This window comes from Bos taurus, chromosome 6, assembly GCF_002263795.3.
Source record: "Bos taurus isolate L1 Dominette 01449 registration number 42190680 breed Hereford chromosome 6, ARS-UCD2.0, whole genome shotgun sequence".
NCBI classification, from domain to species: domain Eukaryota; kingdom Metazoa; phylum Chordata; class Mammalia; order Artiodactyla; family Bovidae; genus Bos; species Bos taurus.
Window position 1 is genome coordinate 93,009,156 of NC_037333.1, and position 21,726 is coordinate 93,030,881.

The 21,726-nt window shown below is 43.1% G+C and overlaps 1 protein-coding gene across 1 annotated transcript in view; it reads left to right on the plus strand.

Moving 5' to 3' along the window:
* Window positions 1-21,726, plus strand: part of FRAS1 (Fraser extracellular matrix complex subunit 1) — a 534,366-nt gene that overhangs the window by 248,034 nt on the left and 264,606 nt on the right. Inside the window, 1 exon segment of the mRNA XM_059887796.1 lies at window positions 16,676-16,819. Within this exon segment, the coding sequence (XP_059743779.1) occupies window positions 16,676-16,819 (144 nt within the window).

Here is a 21,726-nt window from a genome sequence, read left to right on the forward strand (position 1 = left end):
CCACCAGTCAGTGCTTCAACTTGAGAGTTTAATGCTTTGATCACTTTACCTGAAGGCTCAACACCACCCAGGCTTTATATCCATCTAAATTGGAGAGAGACAATCTGGAGGTTGTCTCTGTCCCACAGCAGAGAGGGCCAAGGAGTAATCACCCTCCTGATGCCCAGAACTCACCCTTTAGCTGTGGCACTCAGGCATCTGCCTTAACCCCTAAACTTCTTTTGGTGCCAGCTAGATCTGGTCCAACATTCCTTTTTGACCCCGTGGACATCAGGTCCTAGTATTGAGTTTCTACTGTGGTTCCTGCTGCTTGTCCTGTTGTGACCCATTTCCAGGAACTAACAGCCCATCTCTTAACCCTGACCACATGGTCAAGCTTGACCCCTGTATGGATGTTGTTTGCCCTCCCTCTATGCCACGTGGCCTTGTACCCTTCCACCATGGCTGTTAGGTATTGCTTGTCCTAGACTTATTGTCTTCTTTCTACCAGAGTGGTAGTTTCATTACCTCTTCTTAAAAACCTTGGTATTAAATCTAAATCTGGATCCAGACTGAGCTCGCCTGTCCTGAGAACATTCTTTCTTGTCTGTCTCACCCCTCTTTTCAATCAACTTCTGTCTCACTCTGGTAGGACTGTTAAACTGTGCAGATACATCATAGATATAAGAGCCCACAAGAAGTTAGAACAACTACATTAACACACACCATAGAAGATTAGTTTGAAATGAATAGCTCAAGACTGTTGACTCTGAGTACAGAAAGAGTAGAATTTAGCCCATTTTTTAATATGTATCACAAGGTTGGAGGATGGAGCTGTATGTGCCCCTGGCAGGTGCTGCCTTCACTCTGCAGACCCAGAGATGGGAGGGAGGGTGACACCTTGCTCAAGTGGAGACAAACCACCAGGATTCCGATCTGGGCTCTGCTGCTTCAAACAGCCTGTTCTGTAACTCTGTGTTTCAATTGCTTGTGGCTAAAGCGGAGGCAGTAATGTCTACCACACAGCATTGTTGTGTGGATTAAATGAGTGAATTCACATGTGTCGATTAGGATGACACCTGGCACCTGGAAACCCTCCATGTACATTTGGAGACTTGGATTTCTGCTTCCCATTGTCCATCTTTCCCATTCCTTGTCCCCAACTCCATTTATCCTCTGTTGACCACTGCTCAAGATCTAGAGAATATGAAGATAAATAAGGCTCCATGTTTGTGTATAGTGAGCTGGCAATCAAGGCAGGGTTAGCTGCTGCTTTCCAGAGATGTAAAAAAATAAAAACACTAACACGGAAACCTATGTAACTCGTTCTATATAGGATTGCTGTGTGGTCTTAAGATTTTGAAACTTAAAGAATCAAACAATTGAACAGATTTTAGGTTTGTGTGAGGGCATCATTTTGAATCTCAATGCTACCACTTTTTACTGTATGTTTGGGCAAGTCATTTAACCACCTTGAGTCTCATCTCTTCTCAGCTATAAAATGGGGTTAATATTATTTACTTTAAAAAATATTATTTACTTTAAGCCATTAATATGAAGGTTAGAAAAGATGTCTGAAAATGTAAATATATTATGACTGACACATGGTCTGTGGCCAGTGCATGCTTGCTAAGTCACTTCAGTCATGTCCAACTCTTTGCAACCCTATGGATTATAGCGGTCCAGGCTCCTCTATGCATGGGATACTCCAGTCAAGAATACTCGAGTGTGTTGCTATGCCCTCCTCCAGGGGGTCTTCCCCACCCAGGATTGAAACCCACATCTCCTATCTCTCCTGCATTGGCAGGCAGGTTAGCGCCACCTGAGAAACCCCACATGAACAATAAAAGGCAACTATTGTCCTTATCAAATATATTCTTTTGTTTTTCAATTTATGCAGATGCAAATCAAATAGCTTGCATTAGGAGACAAAGGATTTTGTGCCATTTCTGTCTGATTTTAAATAACTTTTGTATATTATGGAGAAGTAAATATAATACAGGGAACAGTTTATTGTATTCATCACAACAAATTAAAATCATTTTCTTTAAATGCTTCAATCAAATGATGAGAATCTAGAATGACTTGTTTCTTCACCAGTATTATGCTACATTTAGAGGGAAAGCTTATGAAAAGAAAACCTGTAAAATTTACTTACAGGATGCTGACTTAGCTGAGATTTAGAAGTTGTAGTTTGAATGGAAGAACGTCTAAAGTTAATTATTTGTTGGAATTTGTGGACACGTAGCACTGACCCTGGAAAAGGCAATGGCATCCCACTCCAGTACTCTCGCCTGGAAAATCCCATGGACGGAGGAGCCTGGAAGGCTGCAGTCCATGGAGTTGCTGAGGGTCGGACACGACTGAGCGACTTAACTTTCACTTTTCACTTTCATGCATTGGAGAAGGAAATGGCAACCCACTCCAGTGTTCTTGTCTGGAGAATCCCAGGGAGGGGGAGCCTGGTGGGCTGCCGTCTATGGGGTTGCTTAGAGTTGGACACAACTGAAGCGACTTAGCAGCGGCAGCAGCGCTGACCTCTGAGAACCAGGTGCAAAGCAGTACTTGCTGGGTCTTGGCATTATATTCTCTATGTGGCTGAGCCTAGCCTGCTGTACTCAGGATGGACCTCTTGGCAAAGGCATGTATGAAACTGCTGTCCTGAAATCCTCTAGAACGTGGGTTCCTTCCTGTTCTGTTGGTGTAGCCATTGTGAAGCTGATATCCTCCATGGTCCCTCCACACCTTCCAGAGTTGGAGGGTCAGTCCCCATTTTTCACTCCTAGATCACTCATTCAGTCTGGGGCTCAGCACATTCTGCCACTGTGTCTTCACTCACTTTGTTCTGCTTTTTACATCGTGCATACTAAGTCGCTTCAGTCGTGTCTGACTCTTTGTGACTCTATGGACAGTAGCCCACCAGGCTCCTTTGTCTGTGGAATTCTCCAGGCAAGAATACTGGAGTGGGTTGCCATGCCCTCCTCCAGGGGATCTTCCCGACCCAGGGATCAAACCTGTGTTTCTTACTTTTCCTGCATTGGCAGGTGGGTTCTTTACCTCTAGCACTACCTAGGAACATCATATGCATGTTCAAACATCTGGTATTCTACAGCAATTATGATTTCTCGCTTAGCTGCTGAATATCTTGTAAGGGTATATATATATACTGCTTCAAGTGATAGTCCCGTCTCCTCCACTCTGTTTATGCAACAAGTATTTGCTTAGGCTCTTCCATGTCCCAGGCACTAGGAGACTGCAGTGAAGTGACAAAAAGCCACCCTATAGTTCAGGATTAGGTTCTCAACTGGAGAAGAGTGTCATTAAATAAGTAAATACATTGCTTCAAATAGTTACCACTATATAAATCCATTGCTTTCAGTGCTATACAGTTTAAAAGTCTATTGTAGAAAGTGAGTGATTATTGAGGCAAGGGCAGATCTTATCCTTCTGAATTCCCCACAATGCTAGGTACATATAAGACACTTTGCAACAATTTTTGATTGAAAAAAAAATTTTTTAAACCACTGCACAGAAGATAAAATAGAAGAGTGTACAGGCATGCCTAGACTCTGGCTTCCTGGTAACCTGACTTCCATTTAGCTTCTATTATTTACTCCCTGTCAGCAGTTTCTAACTAGGCATGGCCTCAGGAAAATTACAGAATCTTATTTTTTCCCCACCCCTCTTTTTCTTGTCTTCATTTGACTCTTCTCTAAGATAACTGGGTGCCTTGTGAGTGCTGAAATGGTGATTCTTTTTGTTTAATTAATTAATTTATTTTAATTGGAGGTTAATTACTTCATAATATTGTGGTGGTTTTTGCCATACATCGACATGAATCAGCCATGGGTGTACATATGTCCCACTATCCTGAACCTCCCTCTTACCTCCCTCCCCATCCCATCCCTCTGGGTTGTCCCAGAGCACCAGCTTTGAGTTCCCTGCTTCATTCATTGAACTGGCACTGGTCATCTATTTTACATATGGTTTCTTTTTTTTTTTTTCCCAATGTCTCGTGATATTTCTTTATTTTTTAAAATTAATTTATTTATTTTGATTGGAGGCTAATTACTTTACAATATTGTAGTGGTTTTTGCCATACATTGACATGAGTCATCCATGGGGGTACATGTGTCCCCCTGTCCCAAACCCCCCTCCCCTATCCCTCCCCATCCCATCCCTCTGGGTTGTCCTAGTGCACCGGGTTTGAGGGCCTTGTTTCATGTTTGACTGGTCATCTATTTTACATATGGTAATATACATGTTTCAATGCTATTCTCTCAAATCATCCCACCCTCGCCTTCTCCCACAGAGTCCAAAAGTCTGTTCTTTATATCTGTGTCTCTTTTGCTGTCTTGCATATAGGGTTGTCATTACCATCTTTCTAAATTCCATATATATGCATTAATATACTGTATTGGACCCACTCCAGTGTTCTTGCCTGGAGAATCTCAGGGACAGGGGAGCCTGGTGGGCTGCCATCTATGGCGTCACACAGAGTCGGACATGACTGAAGTGACTTAGCATAGCATAGCATAGCATACTGTATTGGTATTTTTCTTTCTGGCTTACTTCACTCTGTATAATAGGCTCCAGTTTCATCTACCTCACTAGAATTGATTCAAATGTGTTTTTTTAGAGCTGAGTAACATTTTATTATATATATGTACCACAACTTCCTTATCCATTTTTCTGCCAATGGACATCTAGGTTGCTTATATGTCCTAGCTGTTGTAAACAGTGCTGCAGTGAACATTGGGGTACATGTGTCTCTTTGAATTCTGGTTTCCTCGGTGTGTATGCCCAGCAGTGGGATTGCTGGGTCATATGGCAGCTCTATTTTCAGTTTTTTAAGGAAAGGGTGTGTAAGAGGGTTCCCTTTTCTCCACACTCTCTCCAGCATTTATTGTTTGTAGACTTTTTGATGGCAGCCATTCTGACTGGCATGAGATGGTACCTCATTGTGGTTTTGATTTGCATTTCTCTGATAATTAGTGATGTTGAGCATTTTTTCATGTGTTAGCCATCTGTATGTCTTCTTTGGAGAAATGTCTGTTTGGTTCTTTGGCCCATTTTTTAACTGGGTCATTTATTTTTCTGGTATTGAGCTGCATGAACTGCTTGTATGTTTTGGAGATTAATTCTTTGTCAGTTGCTTCGTTTGCTATTATTTTCTCCCATTCTGAAGGCTGCCTTTTCCCCTTGCTTATAGGTTCCTTCATTGTGCAAAAGCCTTTAAGTTCAACTAGGTCCTATTTGTTTATTTTTGTTTTTATTTCCATTACTCTGGGAGGTGGGTCATAGAGGATCTTGCTGTAATTCATGTCAGAGAGTGTTCTGCTTATGTTTTCCTCTAAGAGTTTTATAGCTTCTGGTCTTACATTTGGGTCTTTAATCCATGTTGAGTTTATTTTTGTATATGGTGTTAAAAAGTGGTCTAGTTTCATACTTTTTCAGGTGGTTGACCAGTTTTCCCAGCACCACTTGTTAAAGACATTGTCTTTTCTCCAGTGTATATTTTTGCCTTCTTTGGCAAAGATAAGGTGTCCATAAATGCATGGATTTATCTCTGGGCTTTCTGTTTTGTTCCATTGACCTGTATTTCTGTCTTTGTGCCAGTACCATACTGTCTTGATGACTGTAGCTTTGTAGTATAGTCTGAAGTCAGGCAGATAGATTCCTCCAGTTCCATTCTTCTTTCTCTAGATTGCTTTTGCTATTCAAGGTTTTTTGTGTTTCCATACAAATTGTGAAGTTATTTACTCTAATTCTGTGAATAATACCATTGGTAGCTTGATAGGGATTGCATTTAATCTCTAGATTGCTTTGGGTAGTATACTCATTTTCACTATATTGATTCTTCCAGTCCAGGAATATGGTATATTTCTCCATCTATTTGTGTCATCTTTGATTTCTTTCTTCAGTGTTGTATAGTTTTCTACATGTAAGTCTTTTGTTTCCTTAGATAAATTTATTCCTCAGTATTTTATTCTTTTCATTGCAATGGTGAATCGGATTGTTTCCTTAATTTCTCTTTCTGTTTTCTCATTGTTAGTGTATAGGAATGCAAGGAATTTATGTGTATTAATTTTGTATCCTGCAACTTTACTATATGCATTTATTAGCTCTAGTAATTTTCTGGTGGTGCCTTTAGGGTTTTCTATATAGAGGATCATGTCACCTGCAAACAGTGAGAGTTTTACTTCTTCTTTTCCAATATGTTTCCTTTTATTTCTTTTTCTTTTCTGATTGCTGTGGCTAGGACTTCCAAAACTATGTTGAATAGTGGTGAGAGTGGGCACCCTTGTCTTGTTCCTGATTTTGGAAGTTCAGTTCAGTTCAGTCACTCAGTCGTGTCTGCCTCTTGAGATTTTGGAAGAAATGCTTTCAATTTTTCACCATTGAGGATAATATTTGCTGTAGGTTTGTTGTATATGGCTTTTATTATGTTGAGGTGTATTCCTTCTATGCCTGCTTTCTGGAGATTTTTTGTCATAAGTGAGTATTGAATTTTGTCAAAGGCTTTCTCTGCACCTACTGAGATAATCATATGGTTTTTATCTTTTAATTTGTTAATATGGTGAATCACATTGATTGCTTTGTGAACACTGAAGAATCCTTGCATCCCTGGGATAAATCCCACTTGGTCATGATGTATGATCTTTTTAATATGTTGTTGGATTCTGTTTGCTAGAATTTTATTGAGGATTTTTGCATCTATGTTCATCAGTGATACTGGCCTCTAGTTGAAAGGTAATTCTTTAAAAAAAAAAAAAAAAAAAACTTGTCCCTGGAACTTGGTTGGTATCCATGGGGTATTTTAAGCCACTCAGAAGGGAGGGCAATAGGATTGTCCTTCTAGAATGTTCTTTTCCTGAGTAAGCTAGACCCAGTGAAGCAGATAACAGTGGTATTCCAAATCCCCTCCCTCTCTGTACATTCTTGTAAATGATAAATTGAGAGAGGAAGGAAAAAGCAGCTGGTGGTACTTTGCCTGGGACCTCTGCTCTATCAGGCTTCAACAGACTCTTTGGCATTTGTCTGTGCTGCTTATAGGACTTTGCTGTGCAGGCCAAAGACAGATGATGGAACAGACGTATCACATACCAGCAGAGAAAGCCCGCCGCAAGTACAAGGGAGTTTATCTTCCAGACAGATCCCATTCTTCCTGACACATCTGAACCCTCAAATATTTCAGCTATGGATTACAAAGTAGTGACAAGTCTTCTGGCTTTCCGCCCAGTTCCTAGGGTTCTCAGTTATTTCAGCTAGACTGTACGGCATATGTTTGTACATTCCTTTTCTCTCTTCCCCATCCCCCACCACCAGCACCCTCCATGTTCCGCCCTCGCCTCCCTTTTATGCCACCCACAGGTAACCCAGTGCCTCCACGCTAGTCGCCACCCAGTTCTGAGCAGGGTGCACAAGTGTGGCCAGGAAGTCTGGGCACCATTGAAAGCTTGATACGGCCTGGTGGGTCCCTCCTTTGGCTGTTTAGTTTTTATAGACAAGTAGACTCAAGGTATTGCTAGAAAAATCGATATCCATTTAATTTACACGGGCTGAAGAAAACCCCAGGGAGTTCACAGTTGCCAGTGGTCACCGTGGATGAGTGCAATCTGAGAATTCCCTTTGGCTGTCAAGTCCAGCGTAGGTGGTCACTGCATTTGAAAATCTTCAGGGTGTGCTGGGTTGTAGATTTAGGAGGACAGGTATAGGGGCAGCAGACAAAAAAGATAACCTGAGGAGTGTTACTGGTGAAAGGAACGTCTGCCTTCATCCTCTGACTTATGTGCCTTTGAAGAGCCAGCCTGCTTGTAAATCTCTCTCCATGTGGATTTGCCGAAGCCTCCTCCAGCTGGAAAGTTGCTCCTTCCATTCAAGCTCTCTGCCTATGGAAGACCCTGCTAAAAATATAAATACGTTACCCAAGATGGGTGAATCATTCAGCTGTATCATGAATGTGGTTAATAGATTAACTACCTATTTACTCACTTGTGCCTTAGAGGAAGCAACTGCAGGATTTTTTTTCTCCTTTAGTAATTTTTTTCTGTAAGCACCAAATGAATTCATCTAATAAAGTCAGTAAAATTCAAGGTGCATAAAATCTGTGAAAATCCCTGACTCAAGCTCTCCCAAATCATGGCTGTTAGTAATTTGGTGAATGCCTTCCTAATTTATGTAGTTTTTGTGTGTTGTGCACACACACACACACAGATGAATTTATTTTTTCAAAAGTAAAGTCACACTATCTATATAGTTTTATCGCCGGCTTTTGCCATGTTATTTATCATCCTTCTACAGTGTCTTTTGAAACCTGTTGTATAACTTTTGATCTGTGGCTCTGCAAGAATTCATTGAGCTAATCCTCTGTTGTTTGACATTTCTTCCTAATTTTTCTATTATCATAAATAACCACAATGTAAATATTTTTAATAGAATTGTGGTTAAAGAATCTGCCTGCAATGCGGAGCAGCTGAGTTCAATCCCTGGATTAGGAAGATTCCTGGAGGAGGGCATGGCAACCCACTCCAGTATTATTGCCTGAAGAATCCCATGGACAGAGGAGCCTGGAGGGCTGCATTCCATGGGGTCGCAAAGAGTTGTACATGTCTGAGTGACTAAGCACAGACTCAAATATATTTGATTAAAGTAAATTATTAGACAATGGGTCCAAGTATAGATGTGCACATATTTAATCTTTTGATACATATTAACATATTACTCCGGAGAAGGCAATAGCAACCCACTCCAGTACTCTTGCCTGGAAAATCCCATGGACGGAGGGGCCTGGTGGGCTGCCGTCCATGGGGTCGCACAGAGTTGGACACGACTGAAGCAACTTAGCAGCAGCAGCAGCAGCAACATATTACTCTCTTTTAAAGAAGTTTTCATTTGTACTCCTCCTAGAAAGGCATGAAAGTGCTTATCTCCCACTACCTCTGTCAACACTAGGCATTACAATTCTAATTACATTTGTCAGTTTGATTTATCAAAATGTAATCTTGGGACTTCCCTGGCAGTCCAGTGGGTAAGACTCCGAACTTCCAGTGCAAGGTTCATAGATTTGATTGCTGGTCAGAGAACTAAGATCCTACATGCCCTAAGGTATGGTCAAAAAAAATTTTTTTTTATTTTTTTTACTGTAATCTTGTTTATTAACTTATTTATACTTATTTTGGAGATTTATATGAAGGAAGTTGAATTAGTCATTCTTATCCACTCATGGCCCCTTTTCATCATTAGCCTGTGCCAGGCTATTCTCCTCCTTATCTATCTTCCTGTTTATTCCTTTTCTTCCCATTACCTGTCCCCACTTCCCTTCCCCACTTAACTATTCTAATGCGATTTAATGTGGATTTGTTGTATGCATGCACTCTTACTGTTTTGTATGCACATATTTTAAATATTCATACATGTTGTTGTTGTTGTTCAGTTGCTATGTCCTGTCCGACTCTTTGCAACCCGTGGACTACAGCAGGCTAGTCTTCCCTGTCCTTGACTATCTCCGGGAATTCACTATAACTCATGTCCATTGAGTCTGTGATGCCATCCAACCATCTCATCCTCTGTTGCCCCCTTCTCCTCCTGCCCTCAATCTTGCCCAGCATCAGGGTCTTTCCAATGAGTTGACTATTCACATCAGGTGACCAAAGGATTGGAGTTTCAGCTTCAGCATTAGTCCTTCCAATGAATAGTCAGGACTGATTTATTTTAGGATGGACTGGTTGGATCTCCTTGCAGTCCAAGGGACTCTCAAGAGTCTTCTCTAACACGACAGTTCAAAAGCATCAATTCTTCAGCACTCAGCTTTCTTTATAGTCCAACTCTGACAGCCATATATGACTACTGGAAAAACCATAGCTTTGACTAGACGGTCCTTTTTCAGCAAAGTAATGCCTCTGCTTTTTAATACGCTGTCTAGGTTTGTCATACATATTAACAGAAGGATATTTCATTCTTTTCCTTTTTTTCTTAAATTGTAAAGACTTTAGAAATTCTTAGAGCCATTTTAGGTTCACCACACAATTAAAAGGAAAGGAAAGAGATTTCCCATACACTCCCATTCCCAGCATAAGCGCAACCTCCTCTATCTCTATTCTTCCCCAGAGTGGTAGGGGCTTCCCCGTGGCTCAGTGGTAGAGAATCCTCCTGCAGGAGATACAGATTTGACCCCTGGGTCAGGAAGATCCCCTTCATGAGGAAATAGCAACCCACTCAAGTATTCTTGCCTGGAAAATCCCATGGAAAGAGGAGCCTGGCGGGCTACAGTCCATGGGGTTCGAAATGAGTCAGAGGCAACTGAGCACACACCCTAGACTGGCACCTTTGTTGCCATGGATGACTTTGTTTCCCTCACTGACCCCTGTTTCTAAGATGCATACATGTTTCTGTGTGTACATCCAATCCTTTGCATCTAGTTGCTGCTCTCCTGGTCGTTTTCACATCTCCGCCTATTTGAGAGAATGAAGATGTTTTCATTTGTTTTTATTTTTCTATTATGAACTCCCTCAAGTACATATGGGTCTTCAGAACACATGGAGACCAGGCATTGCAATGTCAGGTGTTAAAGCTTCTGGTGGTACAGGGAGGAAGGCCGAGGGCAGAGACCACTTGGTAGGGGCCAGAAGCAGGTGGAAGTAAAAGGATCACGAATGGTAGTGACTCAGAGGACACCCTCCTTTTAGATTTGTCTGGCGTCTGTTGTCCGTCCTTCTTAGACTAGTAGCCTTGGCCTCACGTGTGGCTGTGATGGAGGAAGAGAGCGCAGTTTGCCCAGCATCTGGGCTTCACTGTGAGCATCACAGAGCTGTTCTCAATCAGTTTCCAAAGGGTTTTTGTTAATATTTTGTAGCAATTACAAGGAAAGAACTCTACAGTAGGCAGCCTCTGGGCAAGACTGCAGCTCCTTTATGTAACTGCTGGAGGAATCCCTGTGGGCTCTGTTATTTCTTTTCGCTCCTTTCTAAGTGAACCATCCTTTCCCATAGTCTTTTTCATCCTTACCCTTTCTGCCTTGTGTTACATTTTAATTTGCTCCCTTTATAATTACTCTGCTTTGGGCACCAGATGAAATGAGATTTGTTCGATCCCATAGGGTGGGCCACTCATAGGATCGCATTCAGTGTCCTCTGCTTTCTCATGTACATCATCTTGCCGTATCCCCTTGAGTTAAGTACAACAAATATTATTATTCCCACTTTACAGATGAGGAGAGCAAGGGCCAGTGAAGTTGAGTTTAAGATGGGAAAATTTTTTTCATCCAACAAGAGTGTCTTACTAGAAATTTACTCACTGCTCCTGATAAACTTTAAAACTTGGCAGGTCCTTCCTAGTCATGTGTGAGTCGTGAAAGATAGTTAGCAGTGGCCACAATGTGGATAAGGACCAGGATGAAGAACTTTACCTTGTGTATGGTGTCTTGCTTATGCCTGGAGTTTAGGCTGCTTCATGTAGTTGAGAGTGAAAACTTCTTGGCAATTTGGAAATCCAAACTACACCCTCACTGATGACTTTAAAAGGGCCACTAACCTAGCATGCTTATTTTCTGGTTATGGACGGGAGACATTCCAGAATTCCATGGAATGGTGAGAATCCAAGATTCCTTCTTTTTCCTGGGGGGCAGTTTAAACTTGAAAGCTGAGGGAACAAGGATCTATGTCCACTACCTGGGGTCTTTTAAAGGCTTCCTGGAAAACAAGAAATGGTCCCTAGGAGGTATTTTAACATTTCCTTGGGAAAGGGCTGCATTTTATTCTTTGAGTAGCACAGGTTGAATTTTTTTTTTTTACAACTTTCTATTTCAAAATTATCAAATATGAAAAGAAGTTTGTTATTTTTAGAGTAGGGTTTCAATAGAGAGTTGCCAAAAAGAAGAGTATTTCATCCCTTTCATTTTGAAAGGAATTGCTCGGCAAGCTAACACATGTCTTGTTATTCTCGAAAGAGTCAGGGGCTTTCCAAAATAAATTGTCTTCTGCACGTGAGATAAGATGATGGCTTTCTCTTATTCATCCTCTGTTTTAATTTATCATCACAGTATACACTTCAAACGCTGGGTGAGCTGAACATGTATCACTAAGAGAAATTATGGTGAAAAGTCAGGGACTGACCTTTTATTTTTCATAATAACCCAAATGAAATAAAAGCTCCATGTAAAATAAGCCTGCAAGGAGAGATTATCTGCAGTAGCATATGTTCAGTGTTAGAAATTAGAAATCAATTGCAAAACACAGTGGGAGTATGTCATTATGAGAAATGACAACTCAAAAAAAAAAGGGGGGGAAAGAAATGACAGCTCAGCATAGTCCTGTGTTAAAATAAAAATCCCTTCTGCTGTCCTGCCTGGCTGTGGAACATGCCTTTTTTTTTTTTTTTTTTGAGATGGGAAAAAGGAGAAAGTCCAGCATCACATTTGGCTCTAAATGTAGATAGATCCAGCATGAGCTTCCCAGGTAGTGATTCAGTAAAGAACCTAACTGCCAATGCAGGAGACGTAAGAGGGGCGGGTTCAATCCCTGGGTCCAGAAGATTGCCCTGGAGGAGGGCATGGCTGCACACTCCAGTGTTCTTGCTGTAGAGTTCCATGGACAGAGGAGCCTGGTGGGCTATAGTCCATAGGGTTGCTAAGAGTCAGACTGAAGCGGCTTAGCATGCATGCACAGTCGGTAAGTAGCAGGAGAGGCATGTACAAAGGGCTGCAGGAACCTAGAGGAAGGAGTAACTGGCTTTGTCTGGACAAGTTCAGCAAAGCGTCATAGACATAGTGACACTTTAGGACGCCTCTCAGATGTATGCAGGATTATATTCAGGGACCGTGGAAGGAGCCAGAGGCATTGCTGGCTGGGTCAGTCCTGTGTGGTGTGGGGCATCTAGACCCTTGATCATCACATGGTCTGCTTAGAGTCTCTGCTCCATAGAGCTGGTATGGTGGAGGGAGGTAACAGTAGGCGGGGTGAAAGGTTAGGTAGGTCTCAGTGTGTGACAGGGGTTAGTGCCATCCCTAAGTCCAGGGCCTCCATCCTGCTCATCTTTTGACCCCTGTCCTCACTGGCAGCATGGGGGGTAATATTAAAAATATTTAACAAGCGGTATGGCAAAGATCAGACTGGTCAGAAGGAGCAGAGACCCAAGACCCTCTCCTATGTCAGACCTTTCATCGTTGGATATGGTGTCTGCAGTGTCCCCAGGGCTGAAGACAGAGTATCAGGGAGGGTACCATTTACCAAACAGGTTGGAAGTATTTGTAATGTTTCAACTGCCAGTGCAGCTGATATAATGCACTGCCATCAGACAGTCCCTGAAACAATTGGGAAATGCTCTTTCATTTCACATCTCCTCCTCACTTCTGGGACAAGGATGATTTCATTCCTTAAAGATGTCTTGAGTTAATCACCTTCTCCTCTCCCCACTGCAAAGTTCATACTCTAAAAAGCAAAACTGATCAATTCCTCTGCCCTGATTAAAACTTTTAAGGGGATGATATCCAAGGTCCTTTACCTCTGCCTGCCTGACACTCGTGATCTGACCCCTGTTGTCTTTTTCACCTCACTCCCTGTCGTGCCCTGGGGACTTAGTCCCTGGTGCTCTGGCCTACCTGTGGCAGCTGGGAAGGCCCTCTAGACTAGTCCTTCACCTTGCATGTGGTAGGTGCTTCTGTTGAACATTGATAGATTAGCATAGCATGCCTTCTTAGAAATGCAGTTGGATTTTTGTTTGTTTGTTTGGGTAACAGCTTTGAATCAACTCCACTTCCTCAGTAAGACAGAAGCCCTTAACATTGATAGACACTTCAGATAGTGACTGCAATCAGCTGTTGAGAGTAGTTGAATAAATGAATGAAAATTTTCATGTGCATTCAGGGTAGAATTTGCTCCTGGGATCTTTGCATCCACGTATTTGGTTTTAAGTAGCGTCAGTGGCTTATCTCAACACAAGCAGCGTTTTCATGCACCATTTGTAAATAAGGTGGCAAGTATAAGAGGAGTTTGTAGAGTACCAAGCAGTGTGCTCAACTGAGTTGACAAAAGAGTATGGACTCTGCCCCTATGGACCTTATGGTGAGGGAGCTCCCTAGTGAGAAAGCCAGACGACAAGTAAGTAAACTTTGTCTGGCTTTGCTTTCCACCTGCCACTCTCATTTCTTACCTGGACCAGAACAGTCAGCTCCATGCTCATCTACCTGCAGCATGCAAGTCCTTAAGCCCCCTCTTCATGACATCCAAAGAGAACTTTTAAACATCTCAAGCAGGGCTTGTGTTTATCCTATTTAAGCCCATTCTTGACTCATATCACAGTTAGGCTAAAAATCCTAATTTCTTTCCATGGTCTCTGAGATCAAGTTTGATAGGGTTTCTGCCTACCCTTCCAGCCATGAATCAGGTCACCGTGCCCTCTATTCCCCACTGTACCCTTTATTCCCCACTGTACCCCGAGATGTCCACCAGGTCCAGTCACAAGAGGAGCCTCCAGTTCCTTGAACCCCCAAGCTCCTTCCCTTTTCCTTTGTTGCTGCTGCTCTCTGGCTCTCTCCATGGCTGGCCACGTCTCATTCTTCAGATCTTCCTTCTGTCAGTCCCTTGCACTCCCACTACTGTTATTCTTTTTTTTTTTTTTAACTTTTAATTTTATATTAGAGTATAGTTGATCACAGAGAAGGCAATGGCACCCCACTCCAGTACTCTTGCTTGGAAAATCCCGTGGACAGAGGAGCCTGGTAGGCTGCAGTCCATGGGGTCCCGAAGAGTCGGACACGACTGAGAGACTTCACTTTCACTTTTCACTTTCATGCATTGGAGAAGGCAATGGCAACCCACTCCAGTGTTCTTGCCTGGAGAATCCCAGGGATGGGGGAGCCTGGTAGGCTGCCGTCTATGGGGTCGCACAGAGTCGGACACGACTGAAGCGACTTAGCAGCAGCAGCAGCTAAGTCTGTTGGAGAGAAAAGTTGTCTGAAATTAAAGCCTTTCTTTGCACTTTAGAACTGAGAGGACTAGGTCTTGAGATTTGCCACGTAGGCCTCCTTTCTTCTGATTCCAAAGGGACGCCTAATTAAGTTACTTAGGTATAGCTCCCAAGTCACCTGTGACCAGCAAAAGCATTCTCTCTGCCAATTCTGGTCAGAATGAATATCTCTGAAAAATAGGTTGTGCTCCATTGTAAAGAAAACATTTTGAAAATCAGGATACACTAACAGGGGCTTTCCTGGTAGCTCGGTGGGTAAAGAATCCACCTGCAGTGCAGGAGACCCCAGTTCGATCCCTGGGTCAGGAAGATCCCTTGAAGAAGAGATAGGCTAACCAGTCCAGTATACTTGGGCTTCCTGGTGGCTCAGATGGTAAAGAATCCACATGTAATGCAGGAGATCTGGGTTCGATCCCTGGGTTGGGAAGATCCCCTGGAGGAGGACATGGCAATCCATTCCAGTATTCTTGCCTGGAAAATCCCCATGGACAGAGGAACCTGGCGGGCTACAGTCTATGGGGTTGCAAAGAGTCGGATGAAACTAAGCACACAGCCCACACACTAACAGAAGGATGGATGATGTTAGCCCTACAGACAGTGTGCCAACTCTGAATATATTCAGTCATTCAGAATAGACCTTTCTTTATAGGCCTAAGATGAAGAACAAGAATGAATAGTAATAAAACAATCAAATGCTGGAAAAGGAGGAGATGGTCATACCTTAAAGGAATAACTCTGGTCTAGAAACAACATATAGTTAAAAATCTAAGGTATAAGGGAAAGGCAGGCTTCATGAGTCCTCAAGATACCAGTTTAGAGCAGATGCTATGGGGAAACCAGAGGCTGAGCTGTAAGAGTTGTGAGGGAAGACAAGGGTGGGACAGTTGGGGTTGGGGAGAGATGGAAAGGGCAGGAAGGAGCAACAGAAGTCAAGCAGTACTGGATCTTTCAAAGTCTATTCAAGGGTAAGAGGGCATCAGAATCAGTTCAGTCACTCCATCGTGTCTGAATCCTTGTGACCCCATGAACCAGAGCATGCCAGGTCTCCCTGTCCATCACCAACTCCCAGAGTCCACCCAAACTCATGTCTATCAAGTCGTTGATGCCATTCAACCATCCATCCTCTGTCGTTCCCTTCTCCTCCCACCCTCAAACTTTCCCAGCATCAGGGTCTTTTCAAATGAGTCAGCTCTTCGCATCAGGTGGCCAAAATATTGGAGTTTCAGCCTCAACATCAGTCCTTCCAATGAACACCCAGGACTGATCTCCTTTAGAATGGACTGGTTGGATCTCCTTGCAGTCCAAGGGACTCTCAAGAGTGCATGGCATCCCTCATAAGCGGATGCTCGACGTGTTGGAGGTTGAGTGCAATTATCTAGTTTGACACTTTGTTGTGTGGTTTCGAAGGCAAGGTGATGGAGGGCCTTCTAATTTCACTAGACAGACCATATTTGTCTAGAAAATTATGATTCCATTCCCTGTGATTCCCATTATTCAAAAGCCTCTGGTTTCCTGTTCCAGTTCTCCTAGCAATAATTTACGGAAGTTATGCCTGTGGCCAACGGGAAATGTTTTTCTTTTATTTTTTGGTGGGGGGTGGTTCTTTTCTCCTGCAGTGCACATATGTGCCTAGTGGTTTAGGACTGAAGGTTCCAACATCCTCCTTATAAATTCTAAAGCCTTTGAAAGAAAAATTGCAGTCAGTCTTTTCTACTCTGGGTTCTTCCTGCAGCCTGCCACGAGTCCTGTGCCGCCTGCTGGGGTCCCACAGAGAAGCACTGCCTGGCCTGCAGAGACCCCCTCCACGTGCTAAGAGAGGGTGGCTGTGAGAGCAGCTGTGGCAACCGGTTTTATAACAAGCAGGGGACCTGCAGTGGTAAGTGCCCTGCTTTGCAGGCCAAAGCGGTTTTAGCTCTTCCAGCATCCCTTGTTTCATTCAAATCATAGCACCAAAAACCATCGCTTCTTCTACTGAACAAATATGAAAATGATGCTAAGTTTGGTTTCCCAATGGGGCTTCCCAGGTGGCTCGGTGGTAAAGAATCTGCCTGCCAATGCAAGAGATGCAGGTTCAGTCCCTTTCTTGGGAAGATCCCTTGGAGAAAGAAATGTCAACCCACTCCAGTATTCTTGCCTGGGAAATCCCATGGACTGAGGAGCTTGGTGGGCTACAGACCATGGAGTCACAAAGAGTCAGACGTGACTGAGCACACACGTAGCACATTAGAATTGGCGGTGTTTTAGTAGTTTGTGGAACATGTTTTTTCCCAGTGACAGAATCCCCTTGAATTTTCACCTTTGTCCCCCAACTGCTTGTCAGGTTGGATGCTCTCTGTAACCTTGTCCTACATGCATATGAGGACCACGAGGCTCGGGCCGCTTGCTTCAGACCCGTAGCTGGAGGGAGAGGAGCCCAGCTTCCGTATATGCGTGGGGATCAAGGCACTCCTTGGGACTCCCAGGCCAGCCAAGGGCCACCCTGCTTTTGATGTTGGTGCCCTTGAATTGAAACTGAGGCAGGTATTGTCTATTCAACCTTCAAGACAACTTCAGACGATAAGAGTTAACCCAACTTCGTGCTCCTTGTGCAGAGCACTGTCCCATGTGCTAAACATTAACCCATTGAGAGGCAGGAACATGTTGGGAGAAAAAGCATGACCTGGGACAAGTTACTTAATCTCTTCCTATGTCAATCTCCCATTTGTTAAATGCTGACAATAGTCCTTTCTGTGGGAGACAGAATGGCTCCTCAAATGGCCTAATTAGGCCCCTGTCCTAATCAGTAGCATGTGTGAATATTCTGCCTCAGGTGGCAAAAGGGACTTTGTAGGTATGATTAAGGAGAAGACAATGGCAACCCACTCCAGTACTCTTGCCTGGAAAATCCCATGGATGGAGGAGCCTGGTGGGCTGCAGTCCATGGGGTCACTAAGAGTCAGACACAACTGAGCGACTTCACTTTCACTTTTCACTTTCATGCATTAGAGAAGGAAAGGGCAACCCATTCCCCTGTTCGTGCCTGGAGAATCCCAGGGACGGGGGAGCCTGGTGGGCTCCCATCTCTGAGGTCGCACAGAGTCGCACATGACTGAAGTGACTTTGCAGCAGCAGCAGGTATGATTAAGGTAAGGATCTTGAGGTCGGGGTGGTTACCCTGGATTATCTGAATAAGCCAGTGTAATCACAAGGGTCCTAATAGGGAGGCAGGAGGATCAGCATCAGAAAAGGAGACCAGAAACAGAAGCAGACTTTGGGAGCGATGCTGGGAAGGGACCATGAGCATGCAGGCAGCCTATAGAACCTGGAAAGGGACAAGGAATAAACAAAGAAATAGATTCTTCCACCCAGAGCTTCCAGGAGTAATGCAGTCCTGCTAATGCTTTGATTTTAGGACTTCTGATCTCTTAAGCTGTATGATAATAAATGTGTGTTGCTTTAAGCCACGTCTGTGGTCATTTGTTACAGCAGCACACATCTAACTCAGAGGCCATGCCAAGACTGAATTAATGTAGGTGAGGCATTTAACACAGTGCCTGGTACAGAATAAGTGCTTTGTGTTTAGTGTTTAATCCTCACAGCAATTTTCTGAGGTAGTTATCGTCATCCTCTGTTCTCAGATGAAGAAGCAGAGAGACTAAGAAACTTGCCTAAGGTCTCAGAGCTAATGAGGGGCAGAGTTGGGATTCATGCTGGGTCTTCTGAGTTTAGACCTTAACTGCCTAATAATTGCTCTGGTGCTGCTATAACATGATCCCTCTTTATGCACCTCTGCCCATTTCCTGTTCCCTATCCTTCTCCTTTCCCTTGACCCTCTTCTCCTCCTTCTTCCTTGTCTTCCTGTGCTTGTGTACATGCATACTCAGTCATATCTGACTCTTTGTGACCCCATGGACTAGAGCCCACCAGGCTTCTCTGTCCATGGGGATTCTCCAGGCAAAAATACTGGAGTGGGTTGCCATTCCCTTCTTCAGGGGATCTTCCCGATCCAGGGATCAAACCTGCATCTCTTGCATCTCTATCAGTCTTTAGATCAGCCAGCTATCCCTGTGGCTGGTCCACAGGGTGAGCACCTGATGGTGAATGAAAGGTTTGAATCAAATTTATTGTGATGGTCAATATTGAAAAGTCAGATGACATTAAAAAAAATAGTTTATTTATTTTCATTGGAAGCTAATTACTTTACAATATTGTAGTGGTTTTTGCCATACATTGACATGAATCAGCCATGGATGTACATGTGTTCCCCATCCTGAATCCCTCTTCCACCTCCCTACCCATCCCGTCCCTCAGGGTCATCCCAGTGCACCGGCCCTGAGCACCCTGTCTCATGCATTTTTTTAAATAACTAAGTCCACTAAATTAAAAAAAATGTGCAGCCCATAAAACATTCTCAAGTTATTATGCTCATTTTGTTTACTGAGCAGGGCAACAGCACACATGAGATGATCTCTGAGACTTGACAAATGCACTTGTCTCAGAGAAGAGAGATAGCTCTTGGCAGCTGCTTGCTTAAAGCCGTGCAAGGATCCATCAGTATCTCTGGTGTGAGAAACCTCACTCGATTTGGACAAGTCACAGGTGGCTTTAGTGTGGATTCAGGAGAGAACGAGGAAAGAAAAACAGGCTGCCATTACCCTGAGCATTTTAATCTTTTTCTGCCAGCATCACTTCCCTGCTCAATTAAGCCAGATGTATTCTCCTAAGGTCGGCAGATGTCAAATTTGCACTAATTCAAAAGCCTGGAGGCATCTACCCTTTTAATTCCCCAAGGAAGCTGGCTGCTGTCACTGTCGGGAGCAGTGACACAGACCTGCTACCGAGATGATGTTATCTGGATTGAGAAAGCAACTTTTGCTAGGGATGTGTGTAAGTAAAAGGAGTGATACCCAGTTAGTGTGAGCCTGAGGCAGTGAGGGGTGGGAGTCTACTTGGGCTAAGAGGTTGAGTGAAGAAAACCAGACCTCCTTGCAGACTGGAAGAATTTAAAAGAAGACTGCTGAACAGGTGGCTTCGGGAGAAAGTATACATCTGAAATGCTATCTGTATACATTTTGAAACAAAGCAGAAAGAGAACTTCCAAACACAAGGATGGACCAGTGCTGACTAGTCAGCCAACCATTGGCCAACTGACCATTGGTTAATTAGTGAATGCCTGCCATGTGCTTAGCAGATACAAGACTTTGTGATGCCGTTGGCATTGACCAATGGCCCTTTTGATGGACAAAACTGGAGTTTACGCTCTTCATAAAATTGTTCGAGTTCTCCAAGTCTGTGTCAAATGCCTTCAGAAAGGTTTGTATAAATATTTTCTAAAGCAACGGTGAACCGAGTCACTGATTGCTATCGGAATGTTAATTAAGACGTCTGATGGTGATAAGCTGACTTACTTTCAATTCAGATTAGTGCTATTTGAGATAAAGCCCAGCTGGTGTTGGTTTAATAATTTATAACCCAAGCAACCCATATCTGTAGAAATCTCAAGTTGAGTGCTGAGAAAAATCCAGCACAACCTGTTATAAATGGTGCTTTGCAATGGCTGGAAGAATTTACAACAACCAAGTTTGTCTGTGGTACATGCTTTAAGTTTTACAAATATTAGGTATAAAGGGTGGGAAATTCGAAGGACAAAACCTCCTCATTGTTTAGTCATGTAAGTACCTGTGCTGTTATGAAGGGCTTTTCTGGCTCTGGCTAACACATAAATCAAAGCAAAGTCAGAGGTTTCTGTTAAACATTTTCTCTTCCTTCCGCCTCTCTTTTTCTTCTCTTTCCTTCCTTCCTTTTATACTGATTTCCCTTCCTTACCTGGGCAACTATTTTAAATTTTTTATCCTTTCGTTTTTATGGGCTCATGTAAAATGAGTTTTGTTTTCAGTGAGTACATGTATATTTTTCTTAAATGATACCATGTTTTTTAAATTAATTTGTTTTATTTGGCAAATAATTACAATATTGTGATGGTTTTTGCCATACATCAACATGAATCGGCTACCAGTATACATGTGCCTCCCTCATTCTGAAGCCCCCTCCTACCTCCCTCCCCATCCCATCCCTCTGGGTTGTCCCAGAGCACCGGCTTTGGGTGCCCTGCTTAATGCATCCAACTTGCACTGCTCATCTATTTTACATATGGCAATGTACATGTTGACGTGCTATTCTCTATATGTATATGTATATTTTTCTTAAATGATACCATGGTATAGAGTTCATACCAGTTTACAGAGTTCATGTTGTCCTTTTTGCACTCAGCAGTATGTCTTTCAGATTCACCCAGGTTGTTATAGCATCTAGGCATTTGCTTCTCACTGCTGCGTGGTTCTTCCTGGTCTGCATTCCCACTCTCCCAGGGACAGACTCCCCACATCTGTCCATCTGCATGCCATCACTAGGGAACACCAGTGAGCAACCTGCAACATATCCTTCAATGAGCCTGAGGGGGTGTGGGGAAGGTTTCATGGGATTGATGGATAACCCCAGAACAGAATTACTGGTTTCTTTTTTTAATTTTAATTTATTCTTTATGTGTTGAGTCTGCATTTTCTTTATGGGACTAAGTAGTGCCAGGTAGCTCACCAGCATCTATACGCCCAAGCATCAGGGCTGTCTCATCTCCACATTCTGGCCATGACTTGACATTATCAAACTTCAGGTTTTTTCCTGGTCAATAAGTATACAGGGGCATTATGCTTTAATTTGCTTATTTCTGATTATTAATGAGTTTATCTTCAACTCCTGTTGGACTTTTGTGTTTCCTCTTTGATAAACTGTTTTTAATGTGTCTTT